The following is a 15,908-nucleotide window of genomic DNA, read 5'->3' as shown; positions in this document are numbered from 1 at the left end:
AATTACACCCTGTTTTAGAGCAAGACACCCCCTAGAAGAAAACAGTTTTCAGAGCAACGTTCTTCAAATCTCGTCAGTTGGTCATCGGTCTCAAACATCAGAGCGTTTAAATGTCATTCCAGCCGTCACTTGTCGTAGCTAACGTAGGTTACATAAGCGTAAAAGTTATAATAAATAAAATGTTCATAAACTTGCCAATACTTTATTGCGGATTACCCTACCTTGGTTCTGTTTGTGGAGCTTTAACCTGTCGCGGCGTGATTCGTCTGAGTCGTTTCGGTGTGGGATTGCCTCTCGGTGACGTAGCCTACGTGCGTTTGAAATTCCAGAGCCAAACTTCACTGCGGAAACCACTGAGCTCATCATTTCCAATGTAGCCTACAGTGAGCGAGCGAGCGCTGCTCGGACACATCAGGGGCTCATCAGCGCAGATGCTGCTCACACACACATACACACATCTTACATTATACTCATCTTACCGTTCATTAGGCTACATGCTCGATTCCATGCGTTTCTACATCAGTCGGTCAATACTTATCTTGATGAGATGAGGGAACCTCGAGCGTTTTATCTCAGCTCGTTACATACCCACAACACCCACTTATGCGCTTATCCCCTCAGGTGTTCTGGTCTAATTGCATGAATCAAACAAATCGTGTTAAATAGGTAAAAATATCTATAATAATAACTGTGACAATGTTTCAGGTATTCAGGGATGGTCATAAATTAAATCGACTAAAACAACATGAACATAAAACACCATAATGAACATAGCTGATTACGAAAATAACAGGTTTTTACTGTATAGCCTACTTTGCCTTTCCATTATTACAACATACAGATATGAAGGCAAACAATAGGCCTAGGAAGATATTTTGAAGAATGTCAGGAACCAGACAGTTGAGCATACCCTATTGACTTCCATAGTATTTTTCCCTACTATGGAAGTCAATGGGATATCAACTGTCTGGTTCCTGACATTCTTCAAAATATCTTCCTTTGTGTTCAACAGAAGAAAGAAATTCATACAGGTTTGAAATAACTTGAGGGTGAGTAAATGATGACAGAATTTTTATTTGATATATTTCTTGATTCTCGGATGCTCCATTCAAGAACTGCATCCAAAAAGCACCACATGATGACATGTTACCTCTCTATTTTAGTATAACCCCCCTCTGAATCATTTCAATAAACGTGACAAGCTATTCAAACTACGCATTCAAAACACAGGCATGACTCATAGGAAAGCTCTCTGTGTGATGTCACCAGATCCTGTGGGAAGGACTCAAGCTCAAGCTCATGGAAGATTATCAGAGGCAGAACACTTGCTACACAGTCAGACTCAGCTCCCAACTCCCATTATCCTCTCGTACAGAAGGAAATTGCCATTTTCTCATTTTCTGCAATCGCAATGAACATGATTTACTCATTAGCAGGCTACTCCAGCAGGTGCAGAACATGGCTATGCCTTTACATCTCAAAGGAGAACACGCTCCTCCTGCCTGTGAAGTTCTTAGCTGATGTAGTTTTTTTTAACACATCTGTAAAAATTTCTATTTTTTTAGCTCTACATGTCAAAAACACACACACACACACACACAAAATGTGAGAAACCAAGCACCCCTTCCATTTTGGTTCATTCAATTCAACCATCATACTGGCCCTTATTTTCTAGACATTACATAGGCCTATATATAATCAAGCAATGTTCACACTCAAACTGCAGCTCTGGGTTTTCCCTGAGGGTTTTGTATTTCAGCTTCATACTATCTTCTGTGGTGCTGGGTATAGAGTCATGCGTGAATGCAGGGAAGCGGTATCATGTCTGTTTGAGAAGTAATGTAAAGTGAATGCCCATGCAATGTAAAACAAAGAAAATGTGAGCAGTTACATTTTCTCACAAAGAAAATGTGAGCAAATACAGTTACAAGACAAGAAGACAGTGCAAACAAAGATTACATACACAACCCTTAAAACTCAAAATCAATGGATTGACCAAAGAAGTAGATTTCCAGAATGATATATCCCATTCCAGAATGCAATCAAATATTCAAAACTCCAGAAACCAAAAGTAAATTAAAATAAAATATTGGTCATTGGAAGGGGAAAATTTTTAGATTTACCACTATTCTGAATAAACAGGGACAGCCTGTCTCAACATATAGGGTATGTAGCTGTGGTCCCTGCACTAGCTACAGTCAAACCAAAAATGAATCAGACATTTTTTCACAATTTTTTTTTTTTACTGTGCACACTATAGTTAATTTATAGTAAACATGTGACATACCCCAAAATTCTTCATAGTGGACTACCAGTACAATTTATAAAAATTTGGGACCTAAAATTATTCAGACACTTTGACCTGACCATGTTTTTTTCTTCTTTAAATGCTAATGTGACCTTATTACACCACAGACTGAACCAAATTAAGCATTGCTTGGTAAATGGTTAACCTAAATTGGTATTATCTAATTAAATACTTAAATATAACAGCTGACAACTGACAGCTATTCAACTTAATTCATTTGTGAGACAGTCTAACAGAAGGATGGGCAAATATCAACTGATTTGATAACTCTGAGTTTGTCATATTTTATTACCATTTTCTAAACTATAGCGAATAAACTGTGATAATGTGAGAAATGTTGAAGGTGTCTGAATACATTTTTGTTTGACTGTATATAACAGTACACCTTTGTGTAGTGTGGATCGAATGACACTAAGTGTAGTTTCATAGTCATTAATGGAAATATTATAGGCTAGTTTCCCACGCTGTGGCATAGCAGTATTCGTTTGCAGCACCCAAGAGGTTCGGTGTGAATTGTTTATGCGTGTTGGCCTTAGGCTTAGGGTACACCTGGTTTACAACATTTTATATCTCAATCAAAGACGTTGTTAATTGGGTATTTTTTAGAGGGGAAAACATTTCATTATGTTTCCGAGCAAGCCTCGCACTGTAAAACGTGTATGGTGCTGCTCTCACAGAACTCCTGTGCATGGGACAGAGATGTCAACAGTCTGCAATGGCAAAAACATCCCCAACCGCTGGGTGGCGCTTTTAAGGGTCCAACTTGAATTTGTGAGACTAGGGAGAAAGTTAATGTAGATTACATTCAGGCAGCTAAGCAATCTGGTGGAGAAAAAAATATTTGCATTCCTAGACTAAACATCATACTGTAGGGTTGAGCAAAACCAATAATTTTTTTTTTTTAAGCAGCCAATAGTAAAAAGAAATACGAGCGTGAGAAAAAAGCATTGCCACTGCTGATTTTCAACAAGTGAGAGAAGGTCCGCGGTTATTTCTTAAAGTTCGTTTTAAAGAAGCGGTTAAAAAACAGACTCAGTGATTATTTTCAGCCATGACGCGTCAAGATTTCTACGTCGAATAAACCCATTAGGCTTTGACCGTTTCTCTTTTTTTAAGTTAAAACTCGTCTTAGTGTATAAATATAATTTACATTTAAAATAGACTAATACTAAAAATATCTTACAAATACGTTTTATATTACTTAATTTACATATAAAATTGTCATACAATAATATTTGTAATTATTCTTTCTATTATTCAGCTTGTTTTTCGCTCCATCAATGAAATATTCTGATTCTTTAGCCACATTCGTGAATGAAACGTACGGTTTTGTGAACCGGTTCAATCAAATCACTACAAAGATCCGACTCAAAAACGATTCATTCACAATCACAAAGCCTGCATCGGTTGTCCAATACCGTTCGTGACGGGACGCAAGAAATCCCGCACAGGGGCAATACACAATAAGCTGTCCACTGGCTACTACAAATTCGGCATTCTGTTCAGGTGGGTTGTTTTGGAAATAGTTTTTTTTCTGTTTGTCTTGTTCAAAAACAACGCACGCGGTGTCACAGATAGCATTCGCGGGCTCCGTTTGGAGTTTGTTACGCGCGTTGTATGGCAAGCGCTAGAGTCAATGGTTTCGAAAACGCGTTATAATATGCCTGCATGGTCATAGAAAGCTTACTTTCAAGGCCAGCATATTTAGTAAGCCATTTGGATTGCACATTTCATCGTTTACTCCTAATTTTTTGCATCAATGTTAGCTGCAGTTGTCAGAGGCGTCTGGTTCTCCATGGTTGAATGTAGCTTGCGTTGCGATTCATAGGAAAGGCTGTTACCATTCGTGCACTCTATATGGCTCTGCATTCGTGCAGCTGGAAGAGTGGCGATCTTGTTGCCATACTGTTTAGGTACGTCACTTCCGGTTTGCTTGTTTCCTTCAGTGTGGATGTTTATATATAGAAAGCCCTTCATTGATTTTGAAGTATGAAAAGCATAGGATTGTCTACGATAACCCGCTTGTATTAGTAAAGATAAATAAAACGGCTACGAGTGAATCGTTGGTTAATCTCAAACGAAGTGCACATGTTTAAATTGACGGTGGTAAATGAACTAATGATTCATTCTATCTCTAATTTGTTTGGTTTTAATTATAATATGTTATCGCCAATCATTCGAAATGAAATGTGCTTTGCATCTTTATATCTCAGTTATGAAAAGGAGCAGACATGAAGAGGAAACATGGCAGAGGCCGAACAAGCTCCCTCGGTCCGAGGCAAGTTTGTCATTTACGTTCTTTGGATGATATTCTTTACCGATAATAATGACTTAGATATGGTTTTTTTTAATGAAAGTAAGTTACTTTTATTGTACTTTACATTTATGGTTGTGCAAAATTCTCCTTTCATGAGCTGGAATTAATATTGAATTGGCCACAACTCACAGGGTGTTGCTTAACTTATGAATTTGAATATCAGGAATAATTTACTGATTTGCAATTCTAAGAAATCCCATACAGTTACACAAACGTGTTGTTTTTGTAATGTGGATTTATTATCTGAATTACTGAGAACGTATTTATTTATTTAATGGATGGACATTCATCTGTATCATGTTAAGTAACATTACAGTCAAAAGAAAAAAACAGCAATCAAAAAGATATCAATACAGCATCACAAAACGTGGTGATATTTAGACCTGTTTTCACAGACAGGGCTTAGACTAAGCCAGGATTAGGCCTTAGTTCAATTAATAATAATTATAATTTGTTACATGTATATAGCGCTGGGTACTCAAAGTGCTTTACATAGAAGGGGAATCTCCTCAACCACCACCAATGTGCAGCATCCACCTGGATGATGCGACGGCAGCTATATTGCGCCAGAACGCCCACCACACACCAGCTTATTGGTGGAGAGGAGACAGTGATGAGGCTATATATATATATATATATATATATATATATATATATATATGGGGATGATTAGGAGGCCATGATGGACAGAGGCCAATGGGCAAATTTGGCCAGGATGACGGGATTAAACTCCTACTCTTTTTCGAAGGACATTCTGATATTTTTAATGAACGCAAAGTCAGGATCTCGGTTTAACATCTCAATCGAAGGATGCAATTAGGGCAATAATTGTCTGTGAAACCAGTCATTAGGGTAAAGAGCATTCTGGGAAATGTCATTTTCTTTTACCATAGACCATAAAGTCAACAATCAAGATCAAAATTGACAATGCAATTTTATAAAATAGGGCAGCATTCATTATAAATTATTAAAATTTCATTATAATTAATGTGCGCACGTAATCTTTAATCTCTTCTCTGATGAAATAGCCTATGTTGCTGGTGTGAGGACGGGACAACCTGTCACACACATTACTTTACAGCAATAGCAAACCACAACCATCCAATCAATTCCCGATCGACAAAATCAAGTCCTGTCCTACATTTTTTGTTTGAGAAGCCGTTTCACTATACTTCACTATAGAGAAGAGAAAGGACTATTACAAATTTGCCAACTTTAAAGCTAATTTATTTACAGTATGTCAGGTGTACATTGGTAATCAAGATCTTTTAGCACCCTAAAGGGATTTATTTTTAATACTGTCTGACAGACTGAACATTATCCTACATATTACATGGCTACTTTGCAAATAAATTTTAGTTGAGAGTTTTGAAATGATTCTACTATCTTTCTTAAACTCTGTAAATTTTAGCGGCATCTAGTGGTGAGGCTGTGAATTCCAACCAACAGAAGTTACGGTGGCCAACTGGAAATTGTTGTCGTCTGAGACAGCAGAGAGTAGCCAGTTAAGCAATGAGGTTTCTTTACAGAGATAAATTAAGAAATTATGTTTACTTAAAGCTCCAGTCTGTAACTATGTTGGGTTAAAAATTATCCCACATTTTTTTTGAGCAAGTACATAACCAGTGGTGGTAAGTAACGAAGTAGAAATACTTCGTTACTTTACTTAAGTATTTTTTTCGGGGGTCTGTACTTTACTTGAGTATGTTTTATTTGCATCTACTTTTACTCTTACTCCACTACAATATTGAAGACAAAGTTTACTTTTTACTCAGTTACATTTCCCCATGCCTGCTCCAAGTATTTATTACACTGGCTTTCCAAACCAATGAAAAACTTGGTTTTATTTTGAAAAAAAGAATGCTCAAGCTCTTTGCCAGCATACGCTCACATAGCAGTCAGTTCGCCATTGTGGAAAATGACCGCAGAAACAGGTGAAGGTGCAGCTCTGCTCAGCAATGATCCTGAGATCCCTTGTATCTTGCACATCTTCTGTTTGATGCAGCTAATGTTATGGAACATGTCTATTGCAGAGCTGCCAACTCTCACTCATTCAGTGTGAGACTCACGCAATTGACACTTTCCACACGCTCTCACGACACACATCCATTTTCTCACGCAGAGAAAAATCGCGAAGCAAAGAGGACACTGACACCGACAGACAAGACAGAGTAGGTTACTTTTGATATGGAACAAATCCTCAGCTCTCAGATTCTGTCAATTTTATTATGAAATTCAAACAATAAATACCGTTTTGGAGCTTTTAAATGTGATGTGACAGATAGCTAGCGCCTGCTATGGGGTGCCGTTAATCTCTTTACTACTAGTTAATTGTAAATAAACACAAATGCACTATATATTTATTATATTTTTACTTATATCATTAAAATATTATAAAGTTGTTATTATAATAAAAATCACATGTATTTTTAACATGTAATAATACCAGCTGACAGGGCTCTCTGTAGCCTATGTTTACAGAATTAGGTGAGATTTTCTTAATTTAAAAATTAACATGCATCTACTGTACCAAATATTTATCAAAATGAATCTATTGAATCAAGATCGGAATCAAACCACAATAATTCAATTTAAATTGTAACATTTGTATCAAAGAATGTCCTACCAGTCATTGCACCATAATATGCTGTCACTAAACTTAATGAAATTGTTTAGAATTGATGCAAGGTGCTTCATTGTCTCTTATGATTGCAAATCTAACAAATTCTTAATTGCAGTATCTAATAATTTGTTCAATTAAAACAGATCAATTGTTTTGGGAGTGATATGCAATGTTTAATTATTGATATTTACAGTTTGAATATTTACTTTTTACTTTCGGTACTTAAGTACGTTTTAAATCGGATACTTTTGTACTTTTACTCAAGTGATGTTTTAATGGAGGACTTTCTACTTTTACTGGAGTAATTTTTTATTTAGGTATATATACTTTTACTCGAGTATAATTTTTGAGTACTTTTACCACCCCTGTACATAACCAGCCAGTGTTCACAACTATCTGCTTGCCTTAGCTCAATTAAAAATGGTAAGCTTGTAATAATGTTTTTAATTCCAGTGGTACTGGTGGATTTCCGTGGGAAATTTGAGCATGTCTTTGTGTCATTACGTCACATCTGTACACATAAAGGTGTCTCGGCTAGTAGGCTATGAGTGTGAGGATGTTGGAAGTGGAGATTTATAGCCTTTTCTCACAGCACTTCATATAATTAAACTTATTAATTTGATGGCGGATCCAGAAAGGTTCAAACAACAATCACCAGTGACAACTGGAGATTCACCCGTTGTAAAATGCAAAAGACTTCGGAGTGGCTACAGAAAAAAGAGACTGCAACCGGGCGAATGCGAAAACAAGGATAGATATCTGAAGGGCATTAAATGTAGTTACGCAATGCGGATGTTGTTAATGTTAACATTTTTAGAACAACATATAATTTGCACGGTTTGACGTGATATGATAAGCGATCGTTAGATTTAATCAGCGTGATTTACTGCAATGCTTTTTTTCCCTTAATTGGTCAGAACAAAAGTGGATGTTACTTACTTGTTCAGATGACTTTTTCCAGAAAAAATTCTTATGTTGGTCATACTCCCGAAAACTAGAGTCTGTGATTCTGAATGACAGTATCTACAAAACAAAAAATCCTCTAAACATAACATTCATCCGTGCTGTGCCGTGTCGAGGCACAACCCACGTACAGTTGATAATTCCACGAATAACTGCAATTGCAGATTTCAAACAGAGATGGCGACAAAGAGGAAAAACTACGAACTGCAGCTTTAATTATTCAGTAAAACAATATGTTATTGTGTATATTATTGTTACTTGTTCATCATTGTGTCAGTGTTTTATTCGCTGACTTTAGCTAGCTTGTTTGCATGAAGAACAACATAGTGACGAAACACGTTTGACCGATGTAGAAACATGTCGGTCCATTTCAATGTAAGGAGACCCACGGTGTTCATTAATGGCGCTTTTCCACTGCATGGTACGGTTTGGTTCGACATGCTTTGGCGCATTCTACTGCATGGACACGGTACGGTATGGCTTGCTTCGGCTCGCTTTAAATGGTACCACCTCTGTTGAGGTTCCAAGCGTACCGTATTGATACTAAAATGTGACGTGAAAACACTGCAGATACTGATTGGTCAGACAGAATTGTCACTACAAGCAGCATTATATTTGCGAGACCTCAAACCCGCTAGATTTAAATAGCCAGTAACAGCCACCGCTGTAGCACCTGTTTTAAAACTACTTGCTTTACTTGCTTGAAGAAAAAAGAAAGAAAAAAAAAAATTCCAAAAAAGAAATGGCTGAATCGTGGTCAGTGGACGAAGTGCAGACGTTCCTCTCGTTGGTTGCAGAGGAGCAGATAAACTATAACGATCAGTCTATAATCCTACCCACTTTGAAGCGGTACTAACTGCAGTGGAAAAGCAAACCGAGCCGTGCCGTGCCGAGTCGTACCACGCAGTGGAAAAGCGAAGCGAGCCAAACTGTGCCGCACCGAGCTGAGCCGTACCGAGCGGTACCATGGAGTGAAATAGCGCCATAAGTAAGAGTACATGGTTATGTATATGATATTGCATTTCTGTCAACAGATCCTCCTAAATATTACACAATGCATCTTTAAAAGAATAGTTCACCCAAAAAATGTAATTCTGTCATCATTTACTCACCCTCATGTTCTTTCAAACCTGTATGAGTTTCTTTCTTCTGCTGAACACAAAAGAAGATATTTTGAAGAATGTTGATAACCAGACAGTTGACAATCAACATTGATACCAGTTTCTTCTGTTTAGAAACTTAGGCCTGGTTTCACAGACAAGGCTTAGATTAAGCCAGGATTAGGCCTTCAATTGGGACATTTAAGGTACTTTTATAAACGTATCTTAGAAAAAAACATTACTGGTGTGCACTAGAGTTCGGATCGGGCCGAATTTTTTTGTCCGAGCCCGGCCCGCGTCCGACAGAGCAGCAACCGAACCCGACCCGAGCCCGACAGGCATAAAGATATTTATGTCCGAGCCCGACCCGAGACCGACAGTTAAAATCCCTTTTTTTTTTCTCATACTAATGACACATGTGCGTTTGTTTGTGTGGAAAGCCTGCTTTTATTAAGCAACTGTAGGAAGACATTCGGAAATGTCAGCAGGATGAGCATCAGCGCGCACGGAGAAACAAGCGCACTTAACGCGGGCGCCCATGCACGTGTTTCGTTGTCACGGCTACATTAACAAATTTCCGCACACAGGAAGACAGATGTTATGGTAATATTTTACATGTATTTTAATCACAAAAACGAACGTTTGCATCACGTGAAAGCATCAGGCACATTGGCTACCAACATAATAAGCGGTTTTAAATTTAAAATGTTCAATTCCATATCGCGCTGATGTGACCGAGCCCGACCCGAACCCGAACATAATTTCTAAATATCTGTCCAAACCCGGCCCGGCCCGACGGGTCCCGTCGGGCCCGGGTCGTGTATCCATCCTCTAGTGTGCACCTTGAGACAAAACAATGGAACTGACATCTTTTTAGATATGTCCGTGCAAATAGCTTTCCGTTAATACATGCATTTTAGTCTGGGACTAGCTTAAGTCTTGTCTGTGAAATGGGAGTTACACTGTTACAACCTAGAAAGTAATCAGCCTAGCAGCAGAACGAAGTTACAGTACTAATTTATATGTTCTTAATCAAAAATGTATTTTGTTACTTCAATTCTGAATGGTTCACAAACCTGTTTTACACTTGTCAGAATTTAATTTCATCTCTTCCAGTTGTGATCTGTTTATTGATAGGTTGAAAAAATAATATCAGATAAGGTTGGGACTGCAGTTGAGCAATCTGACCTCAAGATGAAGAATTTGATGGAAAGAATCGGTGAGGTGAATAGTGAACCCCAATATGATGCCAGAATCAAGAAACTGGAAGTAAGTGAACAGAATGCCAATATATGTGGACTTCAGTAGGTCATTTGCATTTTTGGACAATATGGGTCCAAATATCCAAATCCAATATGTGACTGTAGTGCCCTGCAGGCCTGAATGCCATAACCACCATATGCATTTTCCATGTCAAATCAAACCTCTTTTGTTTTCAGGCCCATGTCAGGAAGATAAAGCGAAGAGGAGATGCAGTATTTGCATATATTAGAAAATTCAGATCTTTAGGGATTTCTTACAGTCAGGTATGAACTAGATTATGAGATTAATAATTATAATAATACATTTTATTTGTAATGCGCCTTTCTCAAACTCAAAGCGCTAAACTCAAAGATTGATTTGGTTTGATTATCATAATTGAAAGAATTGTAAATTCTGTCTTTTATTGAGGTATTTATGTGTAACCAATCACTGTTGTGTTTTTTTTTTAATCTTTTTGACAGTCTCCCCCTTCTTTAAGTCCTCCGCCTGACCAGCCGCAGCGATGCATCTCTCCAGCCGAACCAATAATCTATATGTCCAGGTATTCTGCAATATTGTAGACATATTACAAAATTCATTAATAATACATGCATGTCACCAATTTAGTAAAAACTGTTGTTTATTTTGGTGTAGACAACTGAATGCACTTATGCTGCAGGAAAATGAGCCAGAGAGCCTGCTGTTTGAATGACAATCACTGAAATATTCCATTTACTGTTTAATCAGAAGATATTCTAATAGAATAATCAAAGTGAAATCATCTCAGTGGTCCCCTGTGGATCTTTTGCTTTTCGGTTTGGTTGTTTTAAATTCAGTAATGATTCAAGGGTGCAGTCTTGGCACCTTTCCATTTCTTTTCTTTCCCTGAGGTGCTTCATGCCGAGTGGCGTTCCTTTACTTTCATGTGTGGCTGTTGCAGCATTTTAAACTAGTGTGCTTCACTGGAAAGGCATTCATTGCCACTTAATGTTTGTGTACCAAGGCCAACAAAGCAGACTCATTCAATGCAATGATTACAGCTATTTGTTATTCTAGCCATCTGCTTAATTGTTGAATTACCACAATCACAATTCACTGTAAGAACTCAAGTGTGATGGACAGAAACTCGAGGAGCTCGGCTCTACTGTCTCCAAATGTATCTGAGATGTGATGCATCTTTCTTCATACAACACTGCATTATAGTTGTTTAAATTTAATAGTAATACTTTTAATAATAAAATCAAAATAAACTCATAGCTCTAAAACCATGGTGAGTGTACTACATTGTTGCGTGCATCAATATAAGGCAGTATATTGATGGTTGAAAACATTGATATGGAGACATGTTTAGGTGCCTCATTAAAAAAAGCAGACAAAAATTCCATGTGCGCTGGAAGAACTTGGCCAGTAACACACCTACTTATGCGAGTTCATCTGCCCTGTGCGTTTGGGTGTATGAATAATTGTGGTAAAAAATAACCACAATTCTTAGCAAATAATCAGAATAATGAAATTTTGATGTGCACATATAAACATAGTCATTGTATGTTTGATTTGTCTGCTAGAGATGCAGCAAAATTTTAATTCTGGCCAATACCGATAGACCAATATTAAAATCTCTTTTTGTTATGAAATAAAACCATTAAATACAGTTAAATTTAGACATCACAACCTTATAATGTACAGTATGAAAGTGGATATTATTTTGTGATTTGCTGAATATCACATCTAGCAAATGTTTTTAAAGATGAAGTTTTAAGTGAGCATTGGGTAATAACATGTAAAACCAATGTGAAGTGGGAATGCACAATTAAATAGCCCAAAAAAGTGCAGAAATTATACTTCACTTTTGAATGTCTTGTTGGGGGTGCAGAATTCTAATTTCATGCAATATGTTTTTTACCAGAAATTCAGTCAACAGTGGCAGTTTCATTGACAACGCTTCAGTGTCATCAGCAGGTCTTTTTGCTATTATCATCATAGTATTCTAGCTTCAAACAATGTCAAACATTTGTAATTCAACAGATTGAAAGGATTGTTTTTGCTCTAATAGTCAATGACTGTGTGGTGTCTACATTGAGAAGACCAAAGGAAGGGTTCTGGCAGAGTTTGGTAACTATTTCTTTCATTCTCTTGTCTTGTCATTCATTACTTGTTTATTCTTGTATAAGATTTGTAATATGTCTCATGTGATTTGCAATGACATGGCCAGACCGTGCTGGAGACAATAGATTAAAATTGTTTATATATAAACTTCAAATTGGAAAACCGTCCTCTTTTCATTTCAGCGGTCTAAGAAACAGGTTGTTGACCTTACGGAGGAAGACAGAGGTATTTGATCTTGAATTCAAATCAAATGACTTTATAAACAATGCGCTGTTGTATTGACTGTATGATGATTTTTTTGTTCTGGTTCAGTGGCCAGACTGAATGAAGAGAGCCTGGTTACCCAGCCACCAGATCAGGTACGCCATCATGCTCTCTCTTGGGTTCTCGCTCATTCTGCAACATTTTCAGACTGTTTCTTAGTAGTTTTGTTTTCACATTTGTGCCCTGCAGAAATTGGTACCTTTAAAACCAGAACCATCAAAACACTCAAGCATGCCACCCACAACCATTAAAGGTATGATGCCATTGAATTTATCATGTTTGTTTTTATCATTCTTTTTTCTAAATATTACAGGGTTTCCGTGGGGCATTAAAAGTCATTAAATGGATTTTGCGAAAATTAAGACCTTAAATGGCATTAAAAAGCATTACATTTTGAGCCTACTGGCATTAAAAATGTAGATAGTTTTGAAGAGAATTTTATATTATCAATTTATTTAAAAATTAATTTTTGTCATCCTTTGGGTAGCGTTATGATCCCGCTCTTATTCATGCAAAATGCTTTTAAACACGCTGCCTATGAATGTCCTCCTGTCTATGTGACACACAGAGAGAATGAGAAAGACGTGCGCCAGTATTATTGTGAACGAACAATAACACAACAATTTTGCCAAAATTTCTGTTTTGTCGAGTATCCTCATAACATAAGAGCAGTCTTAAATTAGATAAATAAAGTCTTAAATGAATGCAAAGAGTTGTGAGAGAATGAGGCGCGTGTGAGATGTGCCGTGCAGCAGCGGCTGGTCTTAAAGGGACAGCAGTCAATAAAGCTTTCTGTCACTAAAGTTAATCACAGAACAAAGGGAACAGAGAAAATTACTCACTGCTATTGACTAAAGAACTTTTGTAGCTTTAATAAGGATAAGTCTATATTTAATTTATAATTTATGCCGTGCAGACTGTTTGATAACTTTTATTTTATTTTTTATATGTCCTACCTGTTAGACAGGAAGGGCAAAGGTAAATATGATATTTATTATAGGTTTATGTGAGGATTGTTTGTTAAATACATTAAATTAAATTAAAAGTTATATTTTTTTTAAGCCTAATGTAAAAAAAAATATATAGCTTTCAATTACACTGTAATGTTGGATGGCTATAATTAAGGTTTAAAATTAGGGGGGGGGAAATCATTTTTATCCAGACATCAATAGCTGTATTAGTATCAGTGATACTGGCCTTTATTTTGTCTCTACATTCATTTGTAGATTAACTGTGAAATGATTACATTATAAAATATATAAACCTATACAAATTTAAGTGTTGTTAATTGTGATTAATCACAGAAAAAAATTAATAGAGTAAAACATTTTTAATCGATTGAATTTGAAGATACCTGCAAAAACCCTGTATTAACAAGTCTTTTTTTACTGTCATTTTCTTGTCAAATGAACAGAAGAAAATCGGAGTGTTGTAGAGGAGCAGCACCGTGTCATTTCTTCAGTACAGTCAGAAAAGGTAAGCAATCATTTTGTATGTGCTACTACACCACTAAGTTTTATGTCATAACAGCCATAACATTTTCTTTAATAGGAGGACTGGCACTCCAAACTCCATCCTTTTCCGCACACTCCATTCCCCAAGGAGCTTCCGGTTGTAGCTGCCTCTCATAACTTGCCCCAGAAGCCAGTGGTGAAACTAGCTCGGATTGGAAGTGCACAAGAATTAGGCATTGCGTGGAACGTTGATCGGAAAGATCCCCACGCAGCTGAGATGGATTGCTACTACATTTACGTTTCCCATGAACACAAAAACTGCACTTTTTCGGAATGGAAGTGCCTCGGAGAGATCAAAGCTATGCCTCTTCCTATGGCCTGCAAGGTGTCTGACTGCAAAGGAGATAAACGACTGTGTTTTACTGTTGTGGGGAAGGATATATTTGGCCGTTATGGGCCGTACAGTGACATACGTACTGTTGCACCAGGACAAATATGATTTTGGCAACAATTCTCTAGTGTGTCGGAACCCTTGTTCTTATAAAGATTCAGGTAGAATGAACGTGACTCTTTATATTGGAATATGGAATAATTCATTTTTTAAGATTTGAATTTCTCAAAAAATGTTGTTCAGTAAAAATAAAGTTGAAGCTGCTGTTTTTCTCCTTTTTTGTATTTTAGTTGTTTTTCTTTCTCTGACAAGAGAATAGGTTTGTTTTTGTTTGTTCTTTTAAATGTCAGAAAGTCTTGTATTGTTTTTATTGGTTATAAAGTTAGGAAACGATTTAATTTGCCTCTTTCCTTCATAATATGAAGACTTCAGTGGTATGAGTCAACAAAGCAATCACTAGCTATAATAGACAGAAGTGAAATCTGATTGTTATCGTCTAATGTTAGTGGCAGAAAACCATTTGAGACAACACTTGTTTCCTGTAATGACTGCATTTGAGGATTCTACTTCATGCTGCAGCAGAAATGACATTCAACTCGAATGAAAATATACCCCTAAATCCAATGTTCATTGAGTCTATAATAGTCTTAGAATTATGACTTTACAAATGTTGAAGTCTTGAATTCAGCTTTGTTCCATTTTCTGCTATAAGAGCTGATGTTTGGTATTTATTTAGATCTTGATTTCATCTCTATTTTATTTCACAGATGAAGTGAGGTTTGTAACAACTGAAATTTCCATAAAATATAATTTTCCTCAAATGACATGAGTTGCCTTGTCCGACTAAAATCAATACAATCATTCATCTACAGAAATGTATTTTTCCAGATTAGTCTTTCACGCAAACATCAAACAATGTTGCACCACTGACATCTAAATCGAAAAAATGAACTTCATGTTTTGAAAACGGGTAATATCTCGGAAGTATTTTTCCACAACAATTTGTATTCTAAAATTGAATGGCATTAAATGTTCTTATTAAATTATTTAATTACTTTTAGACCTTAGTTTAATGCTTAACCTGGAGAAGCAAAATGAGTAAAATATAAAAAACTGAAAAAGTCATTTGTGACATTTGCA

The 15,908-nt window shown here is 36.7% G+C and overlaps 1 protein-coding gene across 3 annotated transcripts; it reads left to right on the top strand.

Moving 5' to 3' along the window:
• Positions 1-3,673: 3,673 nt before the first annotated feature.
• Positions 3,674-15,597, top strand: atf7ip2 (activating transcription factor 7 interacting protein 2). 3 transcript variants are annotated; one of them, XM_077212488.1, is made up of 12 exons: positions 3,674-3,814; positions 4,522-4,586; positions 10,449-10,580; positions 10,751-10,837; positions 11,036-11,115; positions 12,460-12,512; positions 12,607-12,665; positions 12,842-12,884; positions 12,972-13,018; positions 13,113-13,176; positions 14,338-14,399; positions 14,475-15,597. In XM_077212488.1, exons 2-12 carry the CDS (start codon positions 4,524-4,526, stop codon positions 14,874-14,876), a joined length of 1,092 nt encoding a protein of 363 aa, XP_077068603.1. In that variant the 5' UTR covers positions 3,674-3,814; positions 4,522-4,523; the 3' UTR covers positions 14,877-15,597. The 3 variants fall into 3 exon arrangements, with proteins under 3 accessions (XP_077068603.1, XP_077068605.1, XP_077068604.1); XM_077212490.1 differs by lacking the exon at positions 3,674-3,814 and adding an exon at positions 4,190-4,221; XM_077212489.1 differs by lacking the exon at positions 3,674-3,814 and adding an exon at positions 4,229-4,414.
• Positions 15,598-15,908: the final 311 nt, after the last annotated feature.

This window comes from Siphateles boraxobius, unplaced genomic scaffold, assembly GCF_051911475.1.
Source record: "Siphateles boraxobius isolate OS27281-9 unplaced genomic scaffold, OSU_SipBor_1 66, whole genome shotgun sequence".
In the NCBI taxonomy this organism is placed as follows: domain Eukaryota; kingdom Metazoa; phylum Chordata; class Actinopteri; order Cypriniformes; family Leuciscidae; genus Siphateles; species Siphateles boraxobius.
Note: the sequence above shows the minus strand (reverse complement) of the source record. Positions and strands in the feature narration are given on the sequence as shown.

Coding starts and splice junctions, on each gene's coding strand:
- atf7ip2 (XM_077212488.1), top strand. CDS start 4,524: ATGAAAAGGAGCAGACATGAAGAGGAAACATGGCAGAGGCCGAACAAG. Junction 10,581..10,750: donor CCAGAATCAAGAAACTGGAA/GTAAGTGAACAG, acceptor TTTTGTTTTCAG/GCCCATGTCAGGAAGATAAA. Junction 10,838..11,035: donor TAGGGATTTCTTACAGTCAG/GTATGAACTAGA, acceptor TCTTTTTGACAG/TCTCCCCCTTCTTTAAGTCC.